Source organism: Fusarium fujikuroi, chromosome FFUJ_chr07 (genome assembly GCF_900079805.1).
Source record: "Fusarium fujikuroi IMI 58289 draft genome, chromosome FFUJ_chr07".
In the NCBI taxonomy this organism is placed as follows: Eukaryota; Fungi; Ascomycota; class Sordariomycetes; order Hypocreales; family Nectriaceae; genus Fusarium; species Fusarium fujikuroi.
Window position 1 is genome coordinate 2,698,267 of NC_036628.1, and position 27,660 is coordinate 2,725,926.

Here is a 27,660-nt window from a genome sequence, read left to right on the forward strand (position 1 = left end):
GCAATTCAAGACCTTCACATGCAGCAAGAGTTCTTCCGGTTTCACGGACATACATATGAAGCACTTCACAAACACAGCAATTTCAGAAGGAAAAGGGTATATTCATAGCGATTGGGTATTTTCCATGACGTTAAGGGATCATCCAGAAGCCATCCTCATTAAATGCTCATCTGAGCAAACCAAGGGTATCCATCTCCAAAAAGAAAAGCACAAGACACCACCTATCCACCACCGCTCCCTCAATAAAAGAAGAAAGTAGAATACATACACTAAAAGCGGAAAAGCGCAATGAGCGACGGCGGTTGTTGTTGAGATGGGTATCAAAGTGCAGCGTTGAAAGCAAAAACGTGACAGGTCATTCAGTTGAGTTAGACGAGCAAAGCCGGAGTGTAGCTCTGATGAAGACGAGAAGAGAGCAGTCGAGGCAATGCTTCCGAAATCAAGTAGACCAGGCTAGAACCCGAAACGGGAACCCTCAAGCGTTAGCCCACTGCCTCAGTGTAATACGCACGAGGGAAGAACGTCTTGTTTAGATGTTCTCCACGACGCGGGCGTTCATGGCCTGTTGGAAACCTGGGTCCTGACCTCCAAAGTCATTTTCTATGTCCAGGCCACGAGCGCTGGATTCGCCGGTCTGGTTGGCCATGGCGGCATTGAGAGCGTTGCCCATAGTCTGATTAGCACCAGGCAAGAAGATAACCTTGCTGTTAGCAGACTTGGCCATAGCTTGCATGGCCTCGAGGTATCGGATCTGCATGGCAGGAGCCGAGCTCAGGATATCGGCAGCTTGTCGCATAAGCTTGGCGGATTCGACCTAGGAGGAGTATGTTAGTCATGTGTTGCCAAGTGTAAAATGATGTAGAATGTTACCTCAGCCTTAGCGGCAATGATCTTGCTTTCACCGATACGCTTGCTCTGAGCAGCCATGGACAGTGACTCCTGCAGCTCCTGGCTGAAGACAATGTCCTTGATGAGCATGCTCTCGACCTGAACACCCCATCCAGCGGCAACGTCTTCAATGATTTCTCCAATGGACTGAGCAATCTCCTCACGGCGCTCGATGACATCCTGCAGAACGCGAGCACCAACGACGTGGCGGAGAGTGGTCTGAGTGCGCTCCATGAGAGCTTGCTTTACGTTGTTAATACCGAAAGCAGCCTTGTGAGGAGAGACAATGTGGTAGTAGATGACTGAGGTCAAGCGAAGAGTAACGTTGTCCTTGGTCATGCAAATCTGCTCGGGCACCTCTGTGGTCTGAATCTTGACATCGATCTGAATAAGTCGCTCGCTGAGAGGGTTGATATTAACCAGGCCAGGATCGACAGCCTTGTAGAACTTTCCGAACTTCGTGACGAGACCGACATTGCCCTGGTTGACCTCCTTGAAGGGGTTGGGGCATATAATGCAGCAGGGTACGGCACCCATGGTTCCAATTATGGTTCCAAGGGCATTCACTGAAGGCGTTAGTTGATGTGTTGATATCATGCATTTCGTGATCACTGATACTTACTCATCGAGCCATACCAACCCTTGGGGTTGGCGTCGTTCTCGACAACAGTCGCATAACTGCGCTGGAGATCTTCTTTCTTTGGGGGCTCAACTGCCATCTTGTGCTGTGCCATGAAGCCGCCGTTGCCCTCCATAACAGGAGCCTTGGTAGGGTTTGCGGAAGAGCTTCCGCCGCCATTGATCATGCCCTCAGTGGACGACATTGTGAATTGTGTTGTGCTGTGTTGATTTGAGAAACGGCTTGCTTGAAAGCTGTTTAGGGTTGATCAAAGAAGTTGTGGAATACTCGATGATCGGTGTTGTTTTGTTAGGTGATGGAATGTCAGTGACAATGGAAGATGCAAATGTTTCACGTTGGAGGTGGGGAGAGGGTGTTATTTAATGTTGTCGGGCAGGTCCAACCCACCCTCAAGCTCAGCTCATACATCCTTCCTTCAGAGCTACAACCTAACGCCAAGTCAATGAGGTGACGTCGACCTCATTGGAAGTCGCACCCGACACAACCCAAGCTTCGTGCAGTGCAGATGCAGGCGCAGGCATCAGGGAGCAAAAAGACTTCTGACCTGGAGGTAGGGTGCCAAAAGTAATTAGTCTATACCTCGCAGAGTGTAACTCGGACCTTGCCTAGTCTTTTTGTCATTTAGACTAACTTTTCTTGCCTCTCTCCCCCTGTAGCCTGAAACCCTGAGGTGCACAGGTGACAGTGACACGGGGAAAGAGCGATCTACCTTGCAATTTGTGGAGCCCGCGTGGCATGCAACCACCTTGGCGGCGATTTATGATTCGCCTACGCGATCTTACGGGAAGGGACTTGTGGGGCGCAAGGCTTGGAGGTGCCGCTAGGGTCTCGCATGAGGGAGAGAGCTCTTGATTTCGTCGCGGGAATACGACCAACGCGATGGGATATGGGATGAGGCATTATCAAATTAGGCACTGACAATCACAAGCCATTTTAGCGTTTTACCTGAACTCTGTCGATGGAGGGTTCGTCAGTGTCGATATGCACTTTCTCAATTGAACTATGGGAATAAGACCACGTTTGCTCAAATCCATGATATGGCCAAGACTTTTGCTAAGCTCTCGGCTTTGGTGAACCCGGTAACGATGTGCGTTGGCCAAGCATTACTCAAATGACATATACGGTAATCTTTTGTTTCTGCCTCACAGGGCGATGTCTTCTCACGTCCATGTTACTGAACCGCAGTCCATTCTCGGAGATAGCTTCAGCAAGACGAGAGACTAGCCCCAGGGCCAGAGGCGAATAGTGCAGATCCCTGAATCTACTCCGCCTCTTTGAGGATAAACGGCCACGATAGTTTGGCTAACACTTATCATTGCGCCCGATTGATGTTGGTTTCCATGACCGCTGGACTTTTTTCACCCACGGAGACTCGGCAGAGCTACTGGCCGACCCTGGCCAATCATATCATGGGCGCAAGGCCAGAAGAGGATAACTCGAGCGCTGTTGGGACGTGTAATGTCATTGGATGGGGGACGTGTGATCAGTTGCACTGCCTCTTGGAATTGTTCAAGTCAATGTCAATGCCCATCCACTTGTCATTGTTGGTCACCCTTCGGCTTGGCGATGCCGGGATGGCATCTGCTGTATCTGGAAATGGCCGGAAGCAAGAAGCCGTAGCTTTAGCTGTTGGACGGGGATAACATTCTAAAATGATTCCCGGCACTAACATCTCATGTTGTCAACATCCAATATCTCCAGGTGTTGCCCAGCAGTGCCTTGATCATTTGCCACTTGAGATATCCCTCGTATAAGCCGGGCAGGTCTGATGGTTGGCTATAGACACTTCATGACAAGTCAATGTATTCCTTCTCAGCCCCAACTTTTCTGACGATGCTCGTTAAGCTTATGGTGATATGCTCATAAATTACCAAGGACATCGTCCGTAGCTAAATTTACCTTTTACCGCGGACCGTCAACCTGGCGCTTGGGTAAGACCCAGGTCTTTAATTGTAAGCCTCAATTGATGGCCTTCATCTGTTAGACCGAAACAACTGAGCCTCAGAACAGGCTCAACTCCACAAGGCAGACCGCTAATCTCTGTCTCCATCTCAGCACCTGATACGCATAGAGAACTGTTGGTCCAACAACTGTTAAGCTCATTGCCCAGCCTCGACACAGCCAGGGGATGTAATTGCTTAGTTTGATCCTTTACCGGGTCCGGCTCCGAAGATCTCGGCCCCGTTTTTGCTGCCTGGCCGATCACGTACTCCGAACCCCGGCCGTAGGATCGCCGCATGACGAAAATGTCATGAAGTTTCTCCAGATAAACAAAATGCAGGAAAGGGAGCGATCCACTGTTAATTTTCTAGAAGACTGTGCTTCTTTGAGATTGCCCCTTTCTATTTGCATAGCCACTTTCAGATTGTGAAGGATGGCTGTTGGTTTTGAGGAAGAGTCATGTCAGCAATAGAAGTGTCAAATTGATATTGGATAGCAAGGCTCAGTTCTCATAGCCATTGATGGTGTTGGTTTCGGTAATGACCGATATGATGATATGAGTTTGCCCGCAAAAGTTGGGGGCCATGATACAGGGTAATCTTCCAACCTGGTAAGAGTACATGGAGACAGGGTCAATGGCTTTGGCACTGAATCAGTTGGCAATAGAGTGAGGCAGAGGAAAAGGAGCAATCCTATTTCTTATTTATTAGATCGTATGGTTGGGTGAGTTGTTGCATTGTGAGTTAGATATACTGGAAGTGATACGGTAGTTGTCAAACTAACAAACTCACTCACAGCCACGCGTAGCCTGACACTACCAATCCATTCCACAAATATAAAATCTGCATCAAAACAATCTCACACTGAGCCACAACTCCTATTCCTTCAATTGAAACTGCTGACTGGAAATCCGTTTCATACACTCGTGAAAGAGCAAGCCAAGGATTGAGGATCACCATTACAGCCATGTCCTCCAACAAAAGCACAACCTGTCCCCTGTGGCTTAGTTGGCTAAAGCGTCCGACTGTTATTAAATAGACAATCGGGAGATCGGAAGTTCGAGCCTTCCCGGGGGAGTTCTCTTTTGCCAATTGCGTCTGTTTTTGTTGTCGAGAATGTCAATTGATTGATGTATTTTTGAGTCGACGGAGATTGAGTTGCCGTTGACTTAATGGAAGTCAATTAACTCCATGGATGATCACTTGGTGTCTAGCTGAAGGCAAGCCCCTTCTCGTCAATAGAGCTCATTCAGATCTGAGACAACTGTTGTAAGACATGTTGGAGAACTTTGACTTACATTTTTGCATCTTTGACCGTACGGAACATTAAACGAACACTTTTTTGGTTCTGTTGTTTGGCGTTGTCTAACACATGGATTGTAGAGTCCCCTCTGAGCCAACATTACCAGAACTAGACTGGATGATGCTACATCTGTCTCTGTTCATTTCACCACTGTTTCCCCACAAACTCAAACTGACTCGACTCAACTCGAGTCGACCGTTCCTCACCAAAACTTAAGCTCTCGATTTCTGACATCTTCCGTCTCAATCATCGTGAAACTGCAATCGTCGCCAACATAGAACCCAATTCCTTTGCGGCCATCATCAAATCAGCTCATCCCCTGTGGCTTAGTTGGCTAAAGCGTCCGACTGTTACTTGCAGACAATCGGGAGATCGGAAGTTCGAGCCTTCCCGGGGGAGAGACGCTCCTCGAGATCATCTTTTTGGTGTTGTGGGTAACTTTTGCGCTGGGGAAGACACTACGCCCCACTAGGGCTCACATATGAGCTGGGATCTTGAAACAGGCTGTAATAGCATCGATGAGTGATGAGACTCTGTGAAGTTATTAATGACCATGAGATTGATTCTTGAGTTGAACTGGTGGTTCATTGCTGTGAGAAAGTTCGATAACCTGGGACAACTTGGCTGAGAGTAGGATAATAAAGATGTGCTGAGACTCTTGATCATCCACGTTCAGCCATGGCAACTCGTCACGTAACGTAGCTAGCAGGAAACCGACGAAACTTTGGTGTATACCGAGGGATGTATTATATGGTATGTCCCTGTGTGTCTCAAAACCTTGAACCACGGACATATTGCAGCCCAGGGAGGCATGCATGCAACTCATTGAGGTTGTGGCGACCTTCGCCTCACCCATAACCTGACAGACCCCCACGGCTGCGCCGACGCAACTCCTTTGACTACCGGCGGCGACGGCCATCTTTCACTTCCGGCGGGTTCGAGTTCGTAAAGGCTGATGAACACCGAGATGTACATGGCAACCTTCCTCAACGTGAACTCCGAATCATCACACATTGTCAATGTTCCATCTAGAAATGTTAATCAGTACTCGATCGCCATGCAAGACGATAAACATACCTGATGCTCGGACCGTGTATGGGTTAACCTTCTGAGTCTTGACGCCCTTCTCATCAACTGTATCTTCTAGATATCGTCCAACTTGCCAAACCTTTGCGTCTGTGAAGCTTCTGGGATCAGAGTGATGCAGATCATTCACAATATGTGCGAACGTCCCCTTCTTCAGAACAAAGCTGTCTTCTTTGTCTTTGAGTATCACATCCTCCTTCAGATATCTCGCTGACCATCCTCCACCGTATAACCTTAATGTCTCGAGATATACCCCCTGAAGCAGAGGACATTTGGTAACAAGACCTTCCAGGTCAAGTTTCTGAACCTGGGGAGGAATCCAGACGGCGCCACCGAAATCGTTCTTGGGTTGGACAATCTTGACGAACGGTGTGATTTGCTCGCGGATTTGGGATAGAAGAACTTTGTCTTGGTACAATTCGAACAGCGACCATGAGATGAGTGATGTAGAGTTGACAGTGGTGGCCCAAAGAAGAGCAACATCAAATGCAGCGCGAACATCAACAGACAGACCGTGCTTCCGATAGACTTCAGTCCTGGCGCGCACAAGAGGGCTGATGGTGTGAAAGTCCTGCCATTTCGTCGCCGGTTCTTCATCGCTGAGAAACTTGTCCAACTCAGTGTGATACTCGCGCATGAAAGTGAGTAGCCTTTTAAGAGCAAATCTGGCACGCTGGGAGCTTGGGAAGGGTGCCCAGACTGGGACTCCCATTGCGAGCGAGTGGAAAGCATCGTTGAAAATCCACAAATGAGGCCAGATATCGGTATAGACCTCGACGAAGTCTGTGCCAAAGACCGAGATGGTGGCAGTTCTGGCAACGAAGGTTTTCATAAGCTCAAAGAAGTCCACAGCCATGATCTTTGCGTCTCCAGTGTTCTCCAAAAGCTCCGCATTGCCCAGTCGTTCCCAGTCCATCTGATCAGTGGGATAGCTATTGAAGGAGATTGCATCAGCAGCATGGTCGTCAAGATCCCGAAGGGTAGCCTTGGCGAGGGCATCGAGATGAGAGCCGCTCAGATACTCCTTGGTGATTTGATACACCTCAGGAGCAGCTTTATCATAAGCAGCAAGATCCTTCTTTTGAAGGCCAAAATTGGTCATCATAATCCGTCTCGCAACATGCTCCTTGTCAGCGATAGATTCCGGCTGCTCAAGAAGACGAGTCACAAGTGAAGGTCGAAAGACAAAAGAGTGAATGCTCTGGAATAAGCGGAGTGAAAAGACACCCTGTGCATATCGATCTCTGAAGCGCGTCAAAGCTGAAGAAGGACTGAGGAAAATACGCGGAGCATGGCCAAACAAGGGCACCCAAAAAGGTGCAAGAGGAGGTGTTTTTGATCCATCCTTTCTAGAAGAAGTTGAACTGCCTGTAAAGAGTCTCGTTGTGATGAAGAGGATAATGGTTGTGACGAGGATAGCTTGTAGGGGATATCGCTGAGCGTGGGGAATGAGAGTCTCGTTGAGGCGCTCCCGAAGAGCCTCGAGACTGTCCATGTTGTGATGAAATCAGTGAGTACTGAAGTGTTACAACATAAATGAACAAGAATAGAGGGTTTGGTGAAGTTGAGGCGATACGTGGTTTCGCTGCTGAAGATGCAAACTTGAGAGCTCTTGTATGGATCAGACCCGCCCGTGCTGACTGGCGTTGCTCAGCCGTGAGTTGTAGGGGCTGTGCACTGTAGTCAGAGTGTTACAGTGGTTGGTGCACCACAGCTCCTCGATATTATTGAGAAGGAGTTTCATAATTTTCGATTGAATGGAAATTAAACACTCAAAGTAACTTTGTTTAACAACAGAGTTCTTTATTCCAGTTCAATTATTATTAGCTCCTTTGGTTTCCTCTGGACGCTTCTGTCATGAACTCAGTCATATTGATTGAGCTTATATCCATACTGTTGCATCACGCATAAGCAAGAAGCCATTGGATGTATATCGTCCGGGACAGATATACATACTAGGCAGACAGACACAAAAGAAAGAGGCAAGAAGACACAGATAGAACACTACTCAGCATGCTAGCAATCAATTGAGATATTTGTAAGACTACCTCATGTGCCAGTCTATCATATCTGTGGTCAACTGAGTGGGTATCGATATGTCATCGCTCCAAATTTCAGCGACATAATGCGCTGTAGTGGAAGATGTTCTCCAATAATTAGATCTGGTTTCGTGGTCTAACGGTTATGACTGCGGATTCTGATTCCGCCAGCGAGGGTTCGACTCCCTCCGAGACCTTTCCTTTTGCTGCTTTGACCTATTGTTTTTTGTCATAACTCGAGTCTTTCGACACCTTGATCTTGGGTAACAAGTTGCAATTGAGTTATCCGCGTGGTCTGGCGGGAGACGACAGCTCTTTAATACCCTTTCAAAAAACATGCGTTTGAGACTTGATGAGAAGAAACGGCCTTTGTCACAGTGAAGTTATGGGATAAGAGTTTCAACTTTCCGATGTAGCTCAGCAGCCTTTGTAGAGACAGAGTTCATGACAGGAAAAAGCGTCTATCTAGACTTTTTCTCAGAGGAACATCCACGAACACTCTTCGGTATAGGCATTAAATATTCAGCGCTTGGCTTGAGGGGTACATATGCGACGGAATAGTTCAAGCCGGGGGATGTCGGCGACGTTTGTCCTGGATATTGCGCGATGTTCTTATCAATCACAAGATTTCGGATGCTGAAGTATAAGTCAAACGGTCACCGATTGTACTTCGCTGTTTATAATGAGAAACAACTCAATTCGACTCAAAAAGTGACTAAGAGATCCAATTGAATACTTGTTCGTAAGAGATCTACTAAACAATCGCATAATTCTCTGTCTTACACGCCCATTCCCATTCCTGGTCATCATTGGGTTGGCGCTCCGATGATCGGCTGCCTCAGGCCCCAACCGGTTGCATCATCCGTCTGAATCTGGCAACTTACTCTTATGTGAGCTCCATCAAGTGCTTATAACAAGAAACCCTCTCCCCCTTTTAATAAATAGAGCAGACACCTCTTTGGCCAAGGTAAAGTAGCTACCGGATCGCAGCCAAGGCCCCTGGCAGCTCCGGTACCTTGTTGTCTCGTGCCTCTTATCGACGCGCTATCCCATCCCGCTACACCCCGCCATAAACCACCAGACACACATCCCATGATGAGCTCGATCTGAGCCGAATAGTCACTATGATACCTCAATTACTCCTACGGTCGTCGAGGACATGTCCTCAGAGGAGTCTGGCACTTTACCGACTGTCGTCAGTGTCTCAGCGACCAGGTTTAACGCAAACGTTCTGGACATGTGCCCCGCGTCGCGAACGAGCACCCACAGATTCAAAAACCAAAACCACAGCCACGACGAAACCCACGGCCGTGTTTCCTGCGCAGAAACAACCGACGAAACAAAATGATCCTCTTGCGACGGTTGATAAATCCGCGACTGAGCAGCGCAAGGCCGATTGGGCCATCATGAAAGAGATGACTCGGTATCTGTGGCCCAAGGATGACTGGGGTACAAAGCTGCGAGTCGGCCTTGCTGTGTCTTTGTTGATTGGCGCAAAGGTTCTCAATGTGCAAGTGCCGTTTTATTTCAAAAGCATTGTTGATTCAATGAACATCGATATTGCTGCTGTGGGAGGTACTGCGACGACAGTTGCTGGAGCTATGATCCTTGCATACGGCGCATCTCGTATAGGCGCAACGATATTCCAGGAATTGCGAAACGCCGTGTTTGCATCTGTTGCGCAAAACGCTATCCGAAGGGTAGCTTGTAACGTATTCGATCATCTGCTGCGTCTCGACTTGACGTTCCATCTGTCCAAACAGACTGGTGGTTTAACACGAGCCCTAGATCGTGGTACAAAGGGAATCAGCTTCATTCTGTCCAGTATGGTCTTTCATATCATGCCGACCGCGCTTGAGATCAGCATGGTGTGTGGAATCCTCACTTACAACTATGGCGCAAAGTTTGCTGCTCTCACTGTTTTGACAATGGTCAGCTACACAGCTTTCACCATCTGGACGACAGCTTGGCGGACAAAATTCCGAAGACAGGCGAATGCTGCTGATAACAAGGCTTCCACTGTGGCAGTGGACTCACTCATCAACTATGAGGCTGTCAAGTACTTCAACAACGAGAAGTTTGAGGTTGCGCGGTATGACAAGGCTCTTCAGCAGTATGAGAAGAACTCCATCAAGGTTGCGACATCTCTGGCTTTCCTGAACAGTGGACAGAACATAATTTTCTCGTCGGCACTTACAGGTATGATGTACCTTGCCGCCAATGGTGTGGCTGAGGGTACTTTGACCGTTGGTGACTTGGTCATGGTGAACCAGCTTGTCTTTCAACTTTCCGTGCCCCTCAACTTCCTTGGATCCGTCTACCGTGAGCTCCGACAGTCTCTCCTGGATATGGAAACACTGTTCAACCTTCAAAAGGTGAATGCCAACATCAAGGAGAAGCCTGATGCGAAGCCCCTGGTCCTTTCAAGGGGTGGCGAGATCAAGTTCGAGAATGTCGACTTTGCTTACCACCCCAACCGACCGATCTTGCGCAACTTGTCGTTGACCATCCCCGCTGGAAAGAAGGTCGCGGTTGTCGGCCCCAGCGGTTGCGGAAAGTCCACTCTTCTTCGTCTGTTGTTCCGATCTTATGATGTTCAGGGTGGACGAATCTTGATTGACGATCAAGATGTTCGAGATGTGAATCTCGAGTCTCTTCGCCGCTCAATTGGTGTTGTTCCCCAGGACACCCCCTTGTTCAATGACACCGTCGAGCACAACATCCGCTATGGCTCCATTAACGCCACCCACGACGAAGTTGTTGCCGTCGCCAAGCGCGCTCATGTCCATAACACCATCCAGTCGTTCCCCGAGGGTTACGACACCAAGGTTGGCGAGCGAGGTCTCATGATCTCCGGCGGAGAGAAACAGCGCCTTGCTGTTAGTCGACTCCTCCTCAAGGATCCTCCTCTGCTCTTCTTCGATGAGGCAACAAGTGCCCTGGATACCCATACCGAGCAGGCTCTCATGATGAACATCAACAGTATCCTTAGAGAAAAGGGCCGAACAAGTGTTTTCGTGGCTCATCGTCTCCGAACAATCTTTGACTCGGATCTTATCATTGTCCTCAAGGAGGGACAAGTAGCGGAGATGGGCACTCATCGGGAGTTGATCGATCGTGATGGCGTTTACGCCGAGTTGTGGAGTGGTAAGTTGGAATGGTTTCGAGCTATTCGTTTGCTGACAATGTTGCAGCCCAGGAGACGAGATTCCAGGAGGATGGAAATGAGAAGGATGAGGCTGAGGAGGAGAATGACGGTCAGAAGAAGAATTAAACATATAATGCCCCTAGACGGCACATGCCTTGATCGTCGGCTGACAAGGTGTAAGATGAATACAACTCAAACTTACCACAAGAAGCACTGAATTGATGTAAATGATATCATTGGTCAAGAGGGACATGCTCTGTTGGAGTCGGGTGTGAGGTAATGAGTAATTGCTGTCTGCAATGGTGGAGTGTAGGATAGTCTTGAAGTGTACAAGTAGTCGCCATCTGAAGAGGTCGGGTTGGGCGTCGAAGATATCGAGGGTCACTCGCGCTCTGGAAAGTTCGTCGATAAGCGAGCCAAGAAGGGCTATATAAAGCTCGGGCTTCTCTGACCTTTCATCGTTGTCACTCGGCTGTCCAGGGGCACCTTGAAGACCAAACACGATAACCAGACACTAGGCCGCTCAGTTCGTATACAGCACTGTCCTCATGTGCCCTGCCCATGGCACAGATACACGAGGGCCGTGGGCCTTAGCCTCATGGACGACTAGGAAGATGAGGACCAAGTCACTTTGGAAGTGACACCATCGACCTTCGACGCTTCTGTCGATTCATTGCCTTATTGGAGCGAGGTAATCCGAGGCCGGTCCTGTTGGAACTTGAAAAGACACAAGGCCACTTGTCGATCACATTTTAGCCTGTTGAAAGACCAGACTTTGGCGCCAGTTTTTTGGCTGCCCATTGTGCAGTAGCGCGCCACAGTAGTGGCATTGCTTGATATGTTCCTACTGGGCGTTGCAGTTGTTATATCTCTCGCTCGTAAGTGCGGTTTGACTTGCTAGAATTCATCGGTTCCGGGAAGGGTGGGGTCTAACTCGGGCTTGTGGAGGTTTGTTCGATGTTCGTATCGCTGGCAGTCTGAAGTCCCTGTTGAGATACAAGTTAACTCAGAAACGGCACCGGGATTTTATGTCGGGATATAAAGTACCCCAACTGTGTTGAGACAAGCGGATTATTGCTACCAAGTTCTGTAGGGGAGCATCTACTACAGTTTGACAGAAGATGCGACCCTGGCATCGTATTTGTGCTTTCTTCTGTTCACACAGGGTTTGCTGTTCAAGAAAGGCCGGGCAGAGTGACAATCCGTCATGTTCGAGTGCTGGCCATTGAGAGTCCATCGTCTACGTCCCATCGTTGCCGCAAAGCCTCGGTATCAACTGTTGTACGGCGCACCTGGTGTGTGAGCCAAAGTCCTCTCATACTGAGCCCAAGTCGCTAAACAATCGTTGCTCTGTTATATCGGGTGGAGGGGGGTTACAACTTGGTCGTGGTAGTAGCTTTGATTCCATAGCTGTCTTTCTGTCAGCATCGTCTGCGTACATGACATCGTGATAAAGGGGCTGGACTTACCAAAGCAAGAAGATCACGATTTCCAGGTGAGCTCCTCTTATGAAACCGAATTTAATCTCGTGGCTAGCAAAGGCGTCATTGACGAGGGCAATGACTCCGTGTGAACAGAGGGGATTCTCTAAAGCTTTCGACAAACGTCTAAAGGTCTGATTGTAGCGCTTGGTTGTAGACATAATGGTCTTCGGGCCCAGTAACGGCTGTACGGTACGACTCGGCGATCGAGGTGCCTTCAACTGCGTCAAGATCCATTAGCTATGTATCAAAATAAGGCCGACAAAGTTTATCGGGCATGTGCGTACCTACAACCCAACCTTTCTGGGGCTGCTCACTTCATTCATGGCTCGTCCCGACTTGCGGTATCCAATTCTTGAGCCGTGGCTGTAGATCGTGTAACGGCGCCGTCGAAACCAGCTATGCTGTCTCTGGCTGGCATTTAAGTCATGATGTTATTCAGATTTGAACCAGCTGCGAGAGATCTCAGAGCGCCTTCGTTTCCTGTTCAGAAAAGGGGCTCTAGGGACTCGAGTTACGGGGTTGCACAATCGGTTCTTGCTGTCGATACTTTCGCAGTCTAACGTTCGCGAGTCGTTCTGTATTCGACTGTTAATTAGTGGGCATTGCAATCCATTGCCTTTGTGTACTCATAGAAGCTTGGTTGATTCTCTTTCTGCCGTAGCGTTGGGGCCAGTCCGGATCCATTTGTATTCGCAACATCTGCTGGAACACTTCCGCCCCCTGTACTGAGTTACTGACCGAAGCGTTGGGCCAAAGTTTCGACCCAGTCGTGTAATGCCAGTTGAATACTGAGAAAGCTCCCAAAAGGTCTATGGACCAACATCAGGATAAATCCCCTCTCGGGTAGTCTTATGGCGCTCAGGTTCGTTTCGAACTCGAACTTGGTCTTCGACTTGGATTTGAGGTTGAGGTTGATCGTGTGCTGTAAGTGTTAGCCGTGTACCAAGTCCTGAGTAAAATGAAGCTCACTGCGAACTGATTCTTATTGAATCGTGTTTGACTTGGTAGTATGCTGTTCGACACTGCCCTCCTCGGTGTTCAGGCTTCGGGCTCCCGCCCGAGTGGAGGTTTGGTCGTCAGCAGTCGATATTCACGTCTTGTGGAAGACACTTAGAACCTGGTGTTGGAGCGCCTCACTGACTTCAACCATAGAGAGCTCCTTGTGTACTATTGAAGAAGGCGGCGCTCTTCTGACTGCAGGACGATTGTGGGGGATCTTGTATGGCATATCTCAACCGGTACGGGCCGCTTGTCAAGAAGATGTGTTGTTTGGTATAGGGTTGCGAGGACATTGAAAAGTCTTGGGCGTCATTCAGATCAGTGGTAGCGCCATGACACGGCACTTCTCGTGGGAAGAATTATGAATGGGGCTCTGCTCTCAACGCGATACCTTTCAGCATTGTGTTTCCTGTCGATTCCTCCCACCAAGGAGCTCGGCAAAGAGACCATTGCCCACCACCTTCGCGGTCTGGCATGCCAGCCACACTCTTCGAGATTCAGGTTTGGGACCGAATCGCCCTCGGCCAGATCCTTGAGCAGGTTCGGGCTATAACCAACGCATCTGCAATACGGAGACAAGCATCAATCCCGCATGAATACTGTAGAATGCCATGCGGTAGCGACAAAGTTTCCATTCTATGCCCGCTGCCCGCAGTGATATTCGGTAGTTTTGGTCGTGAATGGATTTTCTGCGCATCTGTAGGTTCATGACCTCTGGTCACTGCCATCTCTTGGTCTCTTCTGTAGCTCGGGGGAGGCACCGCCGTCGCGACTGAAGTGTTTCCAGATAGCGGCGGCTTGGTATCTACTCATCTTTCAGTCAAAGAAGCTCGCGAGGTCTTCGGGTGTCTATGAACTTCGTACCCTGACACTGGGAACAAATCAGTGACCAAGGTGCCACGCTTCGTACCACTTTCCCGTAACTCTTAGAAATTTGACTTAAATATTATCACAAGATCGTCGTACTCTCATACGATTACTTCATTGAAGTGATACTTGAGACAGCGCTCAGCATTCGAAGATTGGACCGCGAAGTTGGATACTGGACAACATGAGCAGCTGAGTAAGGAGGATGGTGGAGAGGGCAACTGATACTTCGATGACGAGTAAAAAAACAAGGCGTAAGTCGGAACCGTCAGCAACTCAAATGAGACATAGAATAGAGATTTGGGTGACTTTTCATTGTTGATGTTGATTGTTGTCGGAGTTGGTCCGTGATGGTCAACATAAAATTGAATCTCAACCAATGTTCGATTGCACAACCGTCGATGTTTGAGCCACGATCCTGAACAAGAGTGCCTTTTCATACCAACCAATGAGAAAGTATCCATTTGACATTTATACAATAAAACGAAAGCAGAATTTATAATCTACTTTACAGAATGTCCTCCGAGGGTTGTGTTTGATTTAATACGATAATTCACAGATAGTACAGGGTAGCCATCTTCCACTCGGAACCTCGAACCTCGCATCTGCGTGTGAGCAACGTCGTACACAATCGCAGACACAACTGGTAAAATTACAAAATTAGAACGGAACGAAGCAATTGTTTCATGTCCAGTGCTGCTGAGATAGAGGAGGACCCCTCGAAATATTGGAATCGGGTGAATGGAGCTCGTCTGCAATTTACTGATTGACCCCTCACATGGAAGCGGTGGACGTTAGAATTCGGACACAGGGATCGACACCAGCCGATGAGACATAAGCTTGACCTTAGCCATAACACCTCGATCTCACTTTGCTTGTGATGCATGGACAACATGGCTGAAGGCAGTATAAGTGGAATATTCAATTTCTACCATTGCCCTCATCTTCCTCCATCGCTGCCAAGCCCCCGATCTGCTCGTACACAGTAGTGTGCAGATTTTATATGCAGCCCACTTAGATCATCCATGCAACCTCACATAAAGAACACCTCACACTCACATCGCACTTACCACATCATCACCCTCACAAACCCGCCATGAAGATCCTCCTCCACTCCCACTTCCCAGCCGGCCATGCCTACCCAATGCAAGCCGTAGCCCAGTCCCTCATCCGTCGTGGTCACCAAGTAACATGGCTCACCAGCGCCTCCAACGAAGCCCGCGTCCTCGCCGTAGGCGCCAAATTCGTTCCAACAAGTGCAATAGCCATCATTGACGAGCCCCTTATCGCCGCTAATGAAACTGGTATTCTCGACAAGGAGTACTCGCGGCTTCAGATCAGGCTTCTGGCGCAGGTGACGGATTACCGCCGGGTGTTGAGGGACTTTAAAGCAGATGTCCTGCTCGTCGATGTGATGCCGCATGGGGCGAGGGCTTTGTGCGAACTTGGTGAAATTCCGGTTTATGCGACGCTGGGGGTGATTCCGATGTACATGTCGAGTTGGGGAGCACCGCAGGCTGTTTCGGGGGAGGGTCCGGCTACGTCGTGGATTGGACTGATCTGGAATCATATTCTTCATCTTATTAGCCAGTGGATTCTTCTGCCGTTGCTTTTGAGGCCGATCATAAATACCCAGAGGAGGGAATTGGGCTTGAAGAACTTGCCGTATGGGGAGCCGATCGAGTCTTTCACCTACAGCCCCTATCTTCACATTCAGGCGTCGTCTCCATCGCTAGAATTCAAGCTGATGCCGAAGCCGTCGCAACAGCGAGAGCATACAAAGTTTGTGGGACCGGTTGTTACCCAAGTACCGACCAGTCTTGCCCAGCTACCCCCTGAGTGGGATGAAATAGTTGCGCACCCTCGGGTTGTTGGCATTACTCAAGGTACCTTAGCCATGGACCCAACATCCTTGATTATACCTACGATTGAGGCGCTCTCTGGTGATTCAGATCTGCTTCTCGTAGTAGCTTCGCCACATGTAGAAGAGATCACATCAAGGATAGGGGAGCCGCCGAACGTGCGCTTCATCAGATGGATACCGTACCATCTCTTTCTCCCTCAGCTCTGCCTCCTCATCACCAATGGCGGTTACGGAAGCATAACGCAGGCATTGTCTCACAAAGTGCCACTTATCTGCGCTGGACAAACAGAAGATAAGAAGGACACAGCAGCGCGAGTCAGTTGGGTGAGAGCGGGCATCGACTTAAAGACGGACAATCCTTCAACGGAACAGGTTCGAACGGCGGCGAGGACGATACTGGATGATCCAGGTTTCGTGGAGAGGGCGGGGCGTCGGGGAGATGAACTCAATGAACTGGGCGGCGCGGAACGAGCTTCGGAGCTTTTGGAGGAACTGGTAGAATCTAGAGCAAGACAAAAATCAGCGGTTGTCAATTAGAAGACTTGGAACAGCGAGAAGGTGAAAATATTACCGAGTGGCAGATGGAAAGACTGAAGAAAAGGCGGCACGAAAGGAACACGATCACGAGCACATCAAAAGATTTAGAACGAGATTCGATTCATTGCTAGAGCCTAATAATCCACCAGTCCGGTTCCATAAATCCGCCGCGGATGATGATCATGATATAACATCCTTTTTTTTTGGTTACAGGTGACAATGTCCTGTGATTCAGATTCTGGAGAGGGTCAGTAAATGACGAAGACTTGAGACGACACACTCTAAGAGTCGAGGTGACTTACCGTAAAAACTTCAAAAATGGCTCGTAGAGATCGTACTCGAGATACCGACTTGGGTATTGGTGAATGGTGCTTAAAAGACAAAATCGTCCTCGTGCCACGGCCACGTGAACGCCAGGGGCCAGCGACGGACGACCATGGGCCATCCCCAGACACGGAAGATCATGATGAAGATGAGGACGACAATCCAGTCCGGCATGTTAAGGCAGATACCAGCGCCGCCGGGAAGGGGAATCTCAATGACAACGGCCATGATGAACAGATCTTGGAATCAACGAAGACTTGACGAGCGTCTTGCGTTGGACGAAGAAGCAGTGCTTGAAGTGCAGAAATGAAGAGGGGAAAGCGTGGAGGAGCTGAGCAGCAACGGCAAGGTCAGTTTCTTACTGTTCAATGTGTTCAGGGGAAGAAGAACAGGAACATGAAAAGCACATACCAGAACAAATGTTCAAATGCTTGCAGCAGTAGAAAGAATGCGGGCGGAAAACGAAAATGAACAAGGCGAAATAGTTGTGCGGTGGTTGTGTGGGAGGTAAAAAAGAGCAGGAGGGGAAGAAGTGGGAGTGTTGCCTTAAGGTAGTGGGAGGAGCGGGAGCGCGAAGGCGGGCGCCCTCTGACGGACCAGTGCGAGAGATGGCGGTACAGAACCTCCGGTACAGATGGCCTCGAAGTGCGAAGAAAGCGTACAGAGGGTATTTGCGACTTGGCGAGACGATTCGACTGCGAATATATTGTGTTTTTTCGATATCACGGACGAGCTACGACGATCCTGCACTCGAGTGCATCCTTCCATACGATCCCCAGGCCCGATACTGGATGAAGCAAGACGATTTCAGTCATGAATATCGTGCAATATGCATGAGATAGTCCTCAATATGATGTATCCTTCGTATCCAAGCTTGTATCCGCTGTATGGTGGTTTGGTGCCGATGTGACCGTTGAGCTGCAATGATCTCGCATCTGAGTGATTGCCTCAACGCGATTCTCAAACACAACAGAAAATGAAACAAGATGATTTTGTCCTCATGTAACGTGAAACATCCATAAGATCATTGTCTACGTAGTGAATACCTCGTATCTCATCCTGCGCTATCCCTGCGGTAGTTTTGCTAAGATGCCACAAGCGGACCACGATGCGAGCGAGCCACCAAGCGCAAAACACAAGATGAAGAGAGGCCATGAGGTCCTTGAAGAGCGTGTTGTATCCGTAATATCATCCTCAATCGAAGAAATACGTCTCATTCCGTCCTGAGTCCTTCCTGAGTCCTTCCTGCGTGTTGTTTTGCTACGATGCTCACTGACGAGTCAAGATGCGGCCAAGTCAACAGGAAAACCACGAAAACATTCAAGAGAAGCAGCAATTAAAATGCCTGGATGATGTGACGAAGTAGTCAGTAATCAATGTCAAGATACTCACGAGTGACATGATCATCTGGAGAGGCGTATCGGCGTCACTTGAGCAACTGCGCGAGACGTCGAGCCCAACCGCCAAAACAATATCTCGCGATACCTCATACACATCACACGAACGCTATGCTCCCCTCCATCGTATCGTACATTCACACTACGCACGCAATGTTCACCTCTACGCGTATATCAGATCATATCACCAAGACAAACTACAAGGTTGAACAACAACAACAACAACATCACAGCCTACAACAGTCACATTCTAAGCAAGTTTTCTTCTTCAAGCCACCGCATAAAGCCGTGAACCCAATGAAAAAAAGGTGGTTGCCCATGGGACTGAATCAAAAAATTAGTCCAGGCCGCTTCGAACGACGTCCTCACCAGCTGCCATAAAACAGGATGAGTCCAGCCCCCGGGCTTCATGATCCCCGAGAGCCACTGGATGTTTGGCAGGAGAGAAAAGAAAGAAAAGAGGTCTGGCCAGGGAGGAAGGCGAGTTTATATACCCAGGATGCCGGGCGGTGAGGGGCCGAGTGATCTGGGATGCGGCAGTATCCCAGCAGCAGATCAGACGGGAGAGTGGAGACGTGCGATCTGACAGCTGGTGACGTGCAGCGAAATGCTCCGCCAAAAACGGGAAGCAGGGGACCGTTGTGTAGTGGCGCGGGGCGGCTGGACGTTATATCAACGACGAGGCCGGACACTCGGCTGTGATCTTGCGACCACGCACAATAGGAAAAATGGTGCACCATTTTTGCGAAGATGGGGCATTTTATAGCTTCCGAGAGATATTTTTAACGGTATTGTTAATTGTTGTTGTGGTTGCCCTGAGTATTTTCGAGGGTGCGTTTTGAGCCTCATCCGTGTCCACCGGGGGTTTTGAGGAGCGGCGATGCGTCATCGGGCGGTAGTTGTACCGCAGCAACAGAGTGAGTGGCTTGAAGATGTGAACACTGGTACTGAATTGTGAGATAATCCATGTCAACAGCAGTGATGCAAAAATGAATGAGTAATTGCAATGCGCATGCATTGAGGATTGTATTGACTACGAAGCTACCATATGGAATTACATTAAGTACAATTGTGATGAATATACAGAACACTCATCGAAGCGTTCAAATGCACCGGTGAACATCGCACAATAATTACAAGATACATGGGATCGAGGTGGTTGAGAACTCGCAGAGTGGCTTGGCCTCTTCAGGAGAACCAAGCTTGGCGAGGCGAGCGACCTACATTGGCTCAGGACGTTTTTGGCCCAAATCACAACAAGTCTTGGCCAATCATAAGGCAAATCTAAAAGTATTTGGACCAAATTGCCCAATTTCAGCTTGGAACCGTCCCAAGTCACAAGCTTGCCCCCTTTCATTGGGTGAGCTCGTCGAGGTAGGTTCCCTCTGCGCGGCTCCACAAGGACGAGGGGAATTAAATGGAAGGCAGTGTAAATTATGTGATTGGCTTGAGAGGCCCTCGAGCTCTCTGCGCCTCTGGAGAGCCCACTTGTCTGTGAATCAAGGTCCGCTCTTGAGCTCGGGCAGGGCTCGGGGCTCTGGCCCTCGCCTCGCTGCTATTGTCCCAGGCAGCTCGAGCTCTGCGCGCACAGAATCAGCTGGATCCACTCTTGTTGGTATTTAAACCATCCTCCCTCCTCTTCATCTCTGTCTTCTTCTTCCTTTCCTCTTCAGCCAACCACCAACATCTTTATCCTCCTCCTCCTCCACCAACATCATTATCCCTCCCCACTCCCCTACCCTCTCTCTCTTCTATATCCATCATCAGTCCTCATCAACCGGACACACGGCAGCCCCTCGATTCTCAAGTATCCGTTCGTCGACACTCAATATGCCCAATGCGGCACTTTGCCCGCGGCTTTGTGGGGTTGGTTATTGGACTCAGGTTCAAGAGCCAATCTAACGAAGTCCTGTGCAGAGTGTTGCCTTGGGCATATTGCGTTGTGTTTATGGCGGCGGCGGACTGACCCCCTGCCCAGCGGGGGAGTCTCCCGAGCCATTCGTGGCTCGGTGACATGGTAAGTTTCACTTTTCCTCTGGTCATGCCCTTTCATCTCTTCATCTGCTCCCTTCCCTTCATCGCACCTTCTGGTAACTCACACTTGCCCTCAGCTGCCGTCACCATGGGCTTCATGGGCTAAGTCAAGAAGGCCAAGTTCAAAGTCCGCAAGTTCATGGCGAAGATCAAGGTCCGCCGCCTGCTGGCCAAGGACGTAAAGGCCGACAACGAGCACGGCTTGTCAGTCTCGAACGAGTGTGCAAGGTATGTTACTCTAACAAGACACTAGCAGCTCGACTCTAACCCTTTGTAGAATATGCAATGCCTTTGTAGGCAGCGCGCCGGAATCTAGCACCGACAACCAACTCGCTGGTGCCTTCGGAAACATGGCACTCCAGCAAGGTCCCCGCGGTGTCGACCGAGGTCGCCACCAGAGCTTCTTCGCTCTGAACGCTCCACAGGGAAACCCATTTGCCGCAGCTGGCGCTGCCAGTATGCCATTTCCCACCAGCCTTCAGCAACAGCCCTTTACTGGCCAGCACTTCGGTCCGCCAGGGGCTTCGAACAGTCTCGAACGAGTGTGCAAGGTATGTTATTTTGACACGGCGCTGGCAGCTCGACTCTGACCCTTTGTAGAATATCCAATCTCTTTACAGCCCAAAGCTTCCAGCAGTTCTTCACTGGGCAGCAGTTTGGCCCCCCAGGCGCGTCGAACAGCCTGGCACTCACCAACCCAAACGGCTTCGGCAGGTTTGATCCGCGCCAAGGTGCCGGCCGGTATGGTCGTGGCTCTCGTGGACTCGCCTCGGGCCCTGGTTGCGTTGGAGTCACAGCTCGTCCGATTGTGCGAGATCTGCACTGTATGTCTTGGTTTGAACGTGGTTCAAGTCATTGCATACAGTGTCGAACTTGCACACTCGTTCGAGCTGCGACTCCAACGCAACCGAGACTTTGATGGCTGAGCACACTTGTCTCTCTCTCGCTCTCTCTCACTCACTCACACTCTCTTTACCGCACTCATGGGAACGCCTGGGAGGATTGGCTTGACTTGGCTCGGACTTGGACTTGGACCTGGACAGGATGCTTGGATACAATACAAAACTCAATCAAACACTTGAAACTCATCTTGACTCCTATCTTGATACTCATAAACTCGTGCACTTTAAAGAATACTTGCCGCTCATCATCGTGGATTCGTGACTGTGAAATCTCTGTTCGCCGCCACATATCATTGTAACTCCACTGAAACACGATTTTCTCTCACTCAATAACCACCAGATCATCCTCCACGTCAATCAAATCTCCCGCCTGCACCAAAACAACCAAGCATTTTCCACCAACAGGACTGCGAATCTCAACTTCCATCTTACTTGACTCAATACAGACCAGAACATCGCCCTTGCCTACAATACTCCCTTCTTTCACCATGACCTTGTAACATCGACCCGGCATCGTCGCCTTGACTCGTTCACCACGAAGACCCGAACTATCAAGACTCGGACTGTGTCCATTGACAACAGACTCGACTTGATACGGAAGAAGCAATTCATTGACAAAGGGCGCGTTGGAAATGGCCCTTGCTTGTTGGTCCGCAGCAGCGGCAATGTCCTCTTTGTTCATGGTAAGCCACGTCTCGTATTGTTCAAGATCAAGAACACCGTCACTGATCTGAACAAGCTCAGACCTCGATGCTCCATCTAGCGCCGCTTCAGTGACGGGATAAAAAGAAATCCTATCAAAGCGCCGAAAGAACCAAGCCTCAGTGTCAACAAGGTCAGAATCCCATATCTCAACTGTCCTTCCGACAAGCTGATACCCGCCAGGTGAATCCGTCGCGTAGATACACATATACTGACCCCCGATACCAACAGCACCACGAGGTGTGAAAGAGCGCGAAGGATTATACTTTGTTCCGAACAGACGGTGACGCGGATCCAAGGGGATTGCACATGGAGAGCCCATGAACACATCGCCGAGACCGAGGACTACGAACTCCGCGGCGCTCAAAACTTTGGTCAGATCAGCGATGCCGTTGAGCTTTTGGAGGAAGTCGATGTTGCTGGGGAGCCAGGGTGCGTTTGGACGGATTGTTGCTGTATATCGTTCGATGGCGGCGCGGCTGACACTATCGTCGAATGCTATGGGGAGACTGACGCTCCTCGAGGGGACTTGGGAGGGGACTTTGTATGACCGGATGTGACCTGCCAAGCGTGACAGCATCAGCTCTGGGGACAGACCGCGAGTGTAGGTGACGTGGAGGCTGAAGACACCTGGGGTGAGTTCTTCAACGCCAGGGATGGGGTTCTTCGCATGGTTCCCACAGAACGCTGATATCTCAAAGTTGTGACGGAGATTGAAAGCGGAGGCATCACCGAACTCCAAGAGAAATGCTCGATCTCCAGCTTGACGGACAGTAACTCTTTGGCCGTCATGTTCGACGATACCCACGGTGGCAGGAATACTTCCCAATTTCTTTACCAGAGCTGCCTCATCAGACGGGACGCCTTCCAAAGCCTCAAGAGGTGAGAGTGTCTCAATGGCTTCATCGAGCTTCTTCTCTAATTCAATCGCAGTTGCAACATCAATAGGATCGAAGCGAATCGTATCCCCAGGCCGAACCTGTCCCATCTTCCACAGATCCGCAGAGCACACCACACACAGCACCACGAATCCACCGAGACTCGGACCATCGCATCCCAGAACGACAGCTTCATCCCCAGTGAAACTCACACTGCCGATCGAGTACGGAGCATCATGGATATTGGACGGATGTAAGCCGGCTTCGCCTCCGCTTCTGCGAGACCATTCGGGCTGGGGGCCAGTGAGACGAACGCCGAGGCGGTTACTGTTGTGATGAACCTTCCATTCGCTGAGGTACAACGCCTTGACGCTTTCAGGGGTGAAGTAGTCTGGTGCTCCGTGGGGACCGGGGATGACTCTGATGGTCCATGAGGCTTTGGGGTGAGTTGGCACAGGCACTGGCGATATTGTCCGACCTTCACTAACCAAGGGAGCTTCAGAACCTATGGCAAGGATGTCGCGCGCTTGGAGCTTACGACCGCTGAAGCCCCCAAGCTTCCCAAGTTCGAAAGTCGCTCGACTGCCCATCACGACTGGGACTTGAATTCCTCCCCGAATAGCAAGATATACACGGTGACCATGCTCAACGACACCAATACTCAGTATCTGACCTGCTCTGACACCAATGGCTTGGTTCATGGAAACCGCTACATCGTCGATTGCGACTTGTGCAACACCACCGACGGCGGCAATGACAGCATCACAATGAAACTTCAAGGACGGGCCTCCAAGAGTGCATTCTAGCCCCGCCGCGCCTGAAGAGTTGTCCACGAGACGATTCGCCAGTCGAAAGGAGTAGGAATCCATTGGGCCCCCAGGAGGGATACCGATGTTCCAATATCCAGTGCGGCCTGGGTAGTCTTGAACCGTGGTCAAAGCCCCAGGCTGAAGGACTTCAAAAGAAGAGGAGTGGAACTGGAAGGAGTCCAAAGATTTCGTCGTATAATCGCCAGACTTGAACATGGGAGACGCTACAATCTGACAGAGATACTCGAGGTTGGTTTGTACGCCTTCGATGTGAGTAGCTGCAAGGCCTTTGGCTAAGTTCTCGATAGCCTCTTCACGATCGGACCCAGATGCGATGAGCTTGGCCACCAGTGGATCGAAAGAAGTCGTGATCTCAGTCCCAAGTTGGATCCAAGTATCGACTCGAAGAGACGAAGGGAACTCAAGAGCGGTGATACGACCAGCGCAGGGGCGGAAAGACTGAAAGGGGCTTTCAGCGTATACACGGACCTCAATTGAAGCACCAGACACTTGGAGCTCCATATCAAACAAGTGAGTTGCATTTCCATCGGCAATATTGATCATACACTCCACAAGATCAAGACCAGTTACTGACTCAGTCACAGGATGCTCAACTTGTAACCGAGTATTCACTTCCAGGAAATAGAACTCCCTTGAATCGATATCATATATGAACTCGACGGTGCCGACATTACGATATTCGACGGATGAAGCCAACCGAATTGCAGCCGCTCGCATTTCCGACCGAATTGACTCAGGGACAAGAATCGCAGGGCTTTCTTCAACAACCTTCTGATGGCGCCGTTGTAGAGAGCAGTCCCGCTCGCCGGCAGCAATGACACGACCTGTGCCGTCTCCGAGAATCTGGACTTCAACGTGGCGAGCCCGTTGGATAAACCGTTCGATGAAAACGCCGCCGTTGCCGAAATTAGCTTCCGCTTGCCGTTGAACGCTCTCAAACGTTGTGGCTAGGCTTTGTCTGTCTTTGCAGTAGCTTAGGCCGATACCGCCGCCTCCAGCAGTACTTTTCAGCATCAAGGGGAAGCCAATTCGCTCGCCTTCATTGAGAGCTTCTTCCAGCGATGTGAGAAGGGTATCACACCCGGGGACAGTGGGAACGCCTGCCTCGACTGCAATAGCGCGGGCACGATGTTTCAGCCCGAGATCGGCCATTTGCTTTGGAGTTGGTCCAATCCATATCATGCCCTTCTCTTCGACGGCGGTAGCAAACTCGGCATTCTCAGAGAGGAAGCCGTAGCCAGGGATGATGGCGTCAGCTGAAGATTGAGCTGCCAACTTCAGTATCTGGTCCATATCCAGATAAGTCTCGGACACTGAAGATCCTTCAAGCTTGAGAGCAATATCAGCTTTGCTAACGTGTGCGGCATCTGCATCTTTCTCAGAGTAGATGGCAACAGCTCGGAGACCCATTTTGTGTATCGCCTCGATTATACGAACCGCGATCTCGCCACGATTGGCTACAAGAATTGTTGAGATAGCACGCTTACGAACCCCGTTTGTCAACGGCTTGGTCTCCTTCTCGAGAGAAGCATGATAAGCCCGCCAGCCGCCGTGACTGGAGATATCGATAGCTTCGTCGAAGCCGCAGGGCTGGCATACGAACCCCTTTACCCAAGATCCATCTTGGAGTTCGATCGAACCGATAGCAAGAGGAGGAGGAATTGTGAGCATGAAGCTCGCAAAGGAGGTCTTGGGCAGGTTCCAGACTTCGACCTCAATTTCGGCACCATCGTCGGTGGAGACTCGCTTCAGACCTGGCTTCTTGGGACCGACTGTTGTGTTGAGAGAGTATAGTCTATAAGACGATGATGTCCTCGTGGCACTCAAGAACCTTCCTCCACGAGCCACTACATCCTTGTTGAGAGGGAACCCAGTGAGATGTGCACCAACCACAGCAATTGGGATGTAATTCGACGGGATCGATGACGTTGAAGCGGGAGACTCGTAAGCGCTTACACCAGTTGCACCTAGCAACCTTTCTTCGTCACCAAACCACTCTCGAGCCCAAGACAGGAGAAAGGGTTCTTGCCAACGGGTCGAGATGAGCGTCACACCGAATGGAAGTCCATCTGGCCGAAAGCCCGCGGGGATAGAGAGCGCCGACCAGTCCAGAAAGTTCACGAAATTGGTATAAGTACCCAGAATCGAGTTCTCCTCGACCGGGTTCTTGACGAGCTCATCAAGGGTGGGGAATGTTGGAGACGTGGGTACCAAGAGGCCATCGAACTGAGCGAAATCCCGCTCAATTTGACGTGTAAGTTCTTGACGAAGGTATTCACCCTCAAAGACATCTGCTGCGGAAAGGGTCTGAGCTCTGATAATAATCTTTCGCACGACAGGATCCATTTCTTCCGCAGCGGCGCTCTCGATAAAGCCCCGGATGGCTTCGTACCGCTCGGCAACCCACGGGCCGTTATACAGGAGTCGCGCAAGTCGAAAAAGGAGGGAGAAGTCCACTGGAACGAGACTCCACCCCAAAGCTTTTGCTTTGGCGAGAGCCTTTTCGTACGCTGGATAATGGTCGTTTCGCTCGAACCAGTCTGGAGAGGCACATATTGCGAGAGAGGGCTTAGTAAGGCTTGCTGAGCCTCCGAACTCATCAAAAGGGGCAATGTCAGGGTCAGGTCGCGCTCGAGAATATGGGTCTTGGACATCGTATCCTTCGGCGACAGATAAGACTGTTTCTGCATCACCAACCGTAAGGGTGAAGATGGACACACAATCGAGAGATTTGCATGCAGGAAGTACGCCGTGAGTGCTCAAAGCACCACGGGTTGGCTTCAATCCCACGATGTTGTTGAACCCTGCTGGAACTCGACCAGAACCAGCTGTATCCGTACCAAGAGAGAAGGGCACTATGCCACGAGCGACAACGACAGCACTTCCAGAGCTGGAGCCACCGCTGACACGACTGGGGTCGAAGGAATTAGGAACAGCACCGTATGGCGATCTCGTACCGACCAGGCCAGTAGCGAATTGGTCGAGATTCGTCTTTCCGATAAGGATTGCTCCAGCGGCTTTGAGCTTCGCAATCACTGTAGCATCTGAAGTAGCTGGGGTAGAGCTGAACGTTGGACATGCAGCAGTGGTGATGAAGCCCTCGGCATCGATGTTATCTTTTGCAGCGAAGGGGACTCCATACAGGGGGAGGGATGTGGTGTCAGTGGTTAAGGCCCGAAGGGCCGTCCATTGGGCTTTGATGTGTTCAGGAGAAGCTAGCGATATCCAGGCTTTGGTTGTAAGATTAGCTGCTCTCTCGGTTGAAACGAGGGAGAGGAGTCGGTCGAGGCCATCTCCGGCAATCTGGGCAGATTTCCACTGAGAAATAGCCAAAGGGGATGAACCCATACTGCCGTTTAGAAGGTGTTCTACGCCATTGATGGCAGTATAGAGCTCGGTCATGGTGTCAGGGGGTTGAAGGAACTAGATCTTCAAAGGAAGCTAGGTGAGAGTATCAGAAAGGTAAGAACGAGACTGCTGTCTATCGAAGCAGTTTCTTGCACAACCAAACAGCAATATTTATACTAATTTCTCCAACAGATCAAGTCGGATGAGCCTGGAGGTAACACTGCGGAATCGTCTCAACGGGTTCGAATTTCCGAGATTCGTAAACTTGCATAGCCTCGAGGATCACGAAGCCAAACGATTTCATGTTCACTGATAACACAACAACGCCTCTGCTTTCAAGAGGGCGAACTTGCCGAAGGCCCGGCGGCCAAACACTGAAGTCTGGCTGTACGGTATTATACGAATTGAGTGCTGGACTTGCACGTGGATGAGTGCGAGAAGGAGTCAAGG

General features: G+C 50.1%; 7 protein-coding genes and 3 non-coding genes; 6 read left to right on the forward strand and 4 right to left on the reverse strand.

The window, feature by feature from the left end:
* Positions 1–529: 529 nt before the first annotated feature.
* Positions 530–1,712, reverse strand: FFUJ_08290 (related to stomatin; the record flags this gene model as incomplete). XM_023581026.1 has 3 exons in its annotated part: positions 530–814; positions 871–1,454; positions 1,511–1,712. 3 exons carry the CDS (start codon positions 1,710–1,712, stop codon positions 530–532), a joined length of 1,071 nt encoding a protein of 356 aa, XP_023433697.1.
* Positions 1,713–4,462: 2,750 nt separating this feature from the next.
* On the forward strand, positions 4,463–4,547 carry tRNA. Its single transcript has one exon. It is a non-coding gene (tRNA).
* Positions 4,548–5,087: 540 nt separating this feature from the next.
* On the forward strand, positions 5,088–5,171 carry tRNA. Its single transcript has one exon. It is a non-coding gene (tRNA).
* Positions 5,172–5,593: 422 nt separating this feature from the next.
* Positions 5,594–7,352, reverse strand: FFUJ_08289 (related to cytochrome P450 7B1; the record flags this gene model as incomplete). XM_023581027.1 has 2 exons in its annotated part: positions 5,594–5,799; positions 5,849–7,352. 2 exons carry the CDS (start codon positions 7,350–7,352, stop codon positions 5,594–5,596), a joined length of 1,710 nt encoding a protein of 569 aa, XP_023433698.1.
* Positions 7,353–8,022: 670 nt separating this feature from the next.
* tRNA lies at positions 8,023–8,094 on the forward strand. Its single transcript has one exon. It is a non-coding gene (tRNA).
* A 926-nt stretch (positions 8,095–9,020) lies between these two features.
* FFUJ_08288 (probable ATP-binding cassette transporter protein, mitochondrial) lies at positions 9,021–11,170 on the forward strand (the record flags this gene model as incomplete). XM_023581029.1 has 2 exons in its annotated part: positions 9,021–11,043; positions 11,091–11,170. The coding sequence occupies 2 exons, from the start codon at positions 9,021–9,023 to the stop codon at positions 11,168–11,170; spliced, it is 2,103 nt and encodes a 700-aa protein (XP_023433699.1).
* Positions 11,171–15,490: 4,320 nt separating this feature from the next.
* On the forward strand, positions 15,491–16,795 carry FFUJ_08287 (uncharacterized protein; the record flags this gene model as incomplete). Its single annotated transcript, XM_023581030.1, has 1 exon — positions 15,491–16,795. The coding sequence occupies one exon, from the start codon at positions 15,491–15,493 to the stop codon at positions 16,793–16,795; it is 1,305 nt and encodes a 434-aa protein (XP_023433700.1).
* A 298-nt stretch (positions 16,796–17,093) lies between these two features.
* On the reverse strand, positions 17,094–17,347 carry FFUJ_08286 (uncharacterized protein; the record flags this gene model as incomplete). XM_023581031.1 has 2 exons in its annotated part: positions 17,094–17,145; positions 17,202–17,347. The coding sequence occupies 2 exons, from the start codon at positions 17,345–17,347 to the stop codon at positions 17,094–17,096; spliced, it is 198 nt and encodes a 65-aa protein (XP_023433701.1).
* A 3,210-nt stretch (positions 17,348–20,557) lies between these two features.
* Positions 20,558–21,476, forward strand: FFUJ_08285 (uncharacterized protein; the record flags this gene model as incomplete). XM_023581032.1 has 4 exons in its annotated part: positions 20,558–20,606; positions 20,658–20,778; positions 20,828–21,101; positions 21,171–21,476. The coding sequence occupies 4 exons, from the start codon at positions 20,558–20,560 to the stop codon at positions 21,474–21,476; spliced, it is 750 nt and encodes a 249-aa protein (XP_023433702.1).
* Positions 21,477–21,774: 298 nt separating this feature from the next.
* Positions 21,775–27,264, reverse strand: FFUJ_08284 (probable DUR1,2-urea amidolyase; the record flags this gene model as incomplete). The annotated part of the gene is made up of 1 exon (XM_023581033.1): positions 21,775–27,264. One exon carries the CDS (start codon positions 27,262–27,264, stop codon positions 21,775–21,777), a length of 5,490 nt encoding a protein of 1,829 aa, XP_023433703.1.
* Positions 27,265–27,660: the final 396 nt, after the last annotated feature.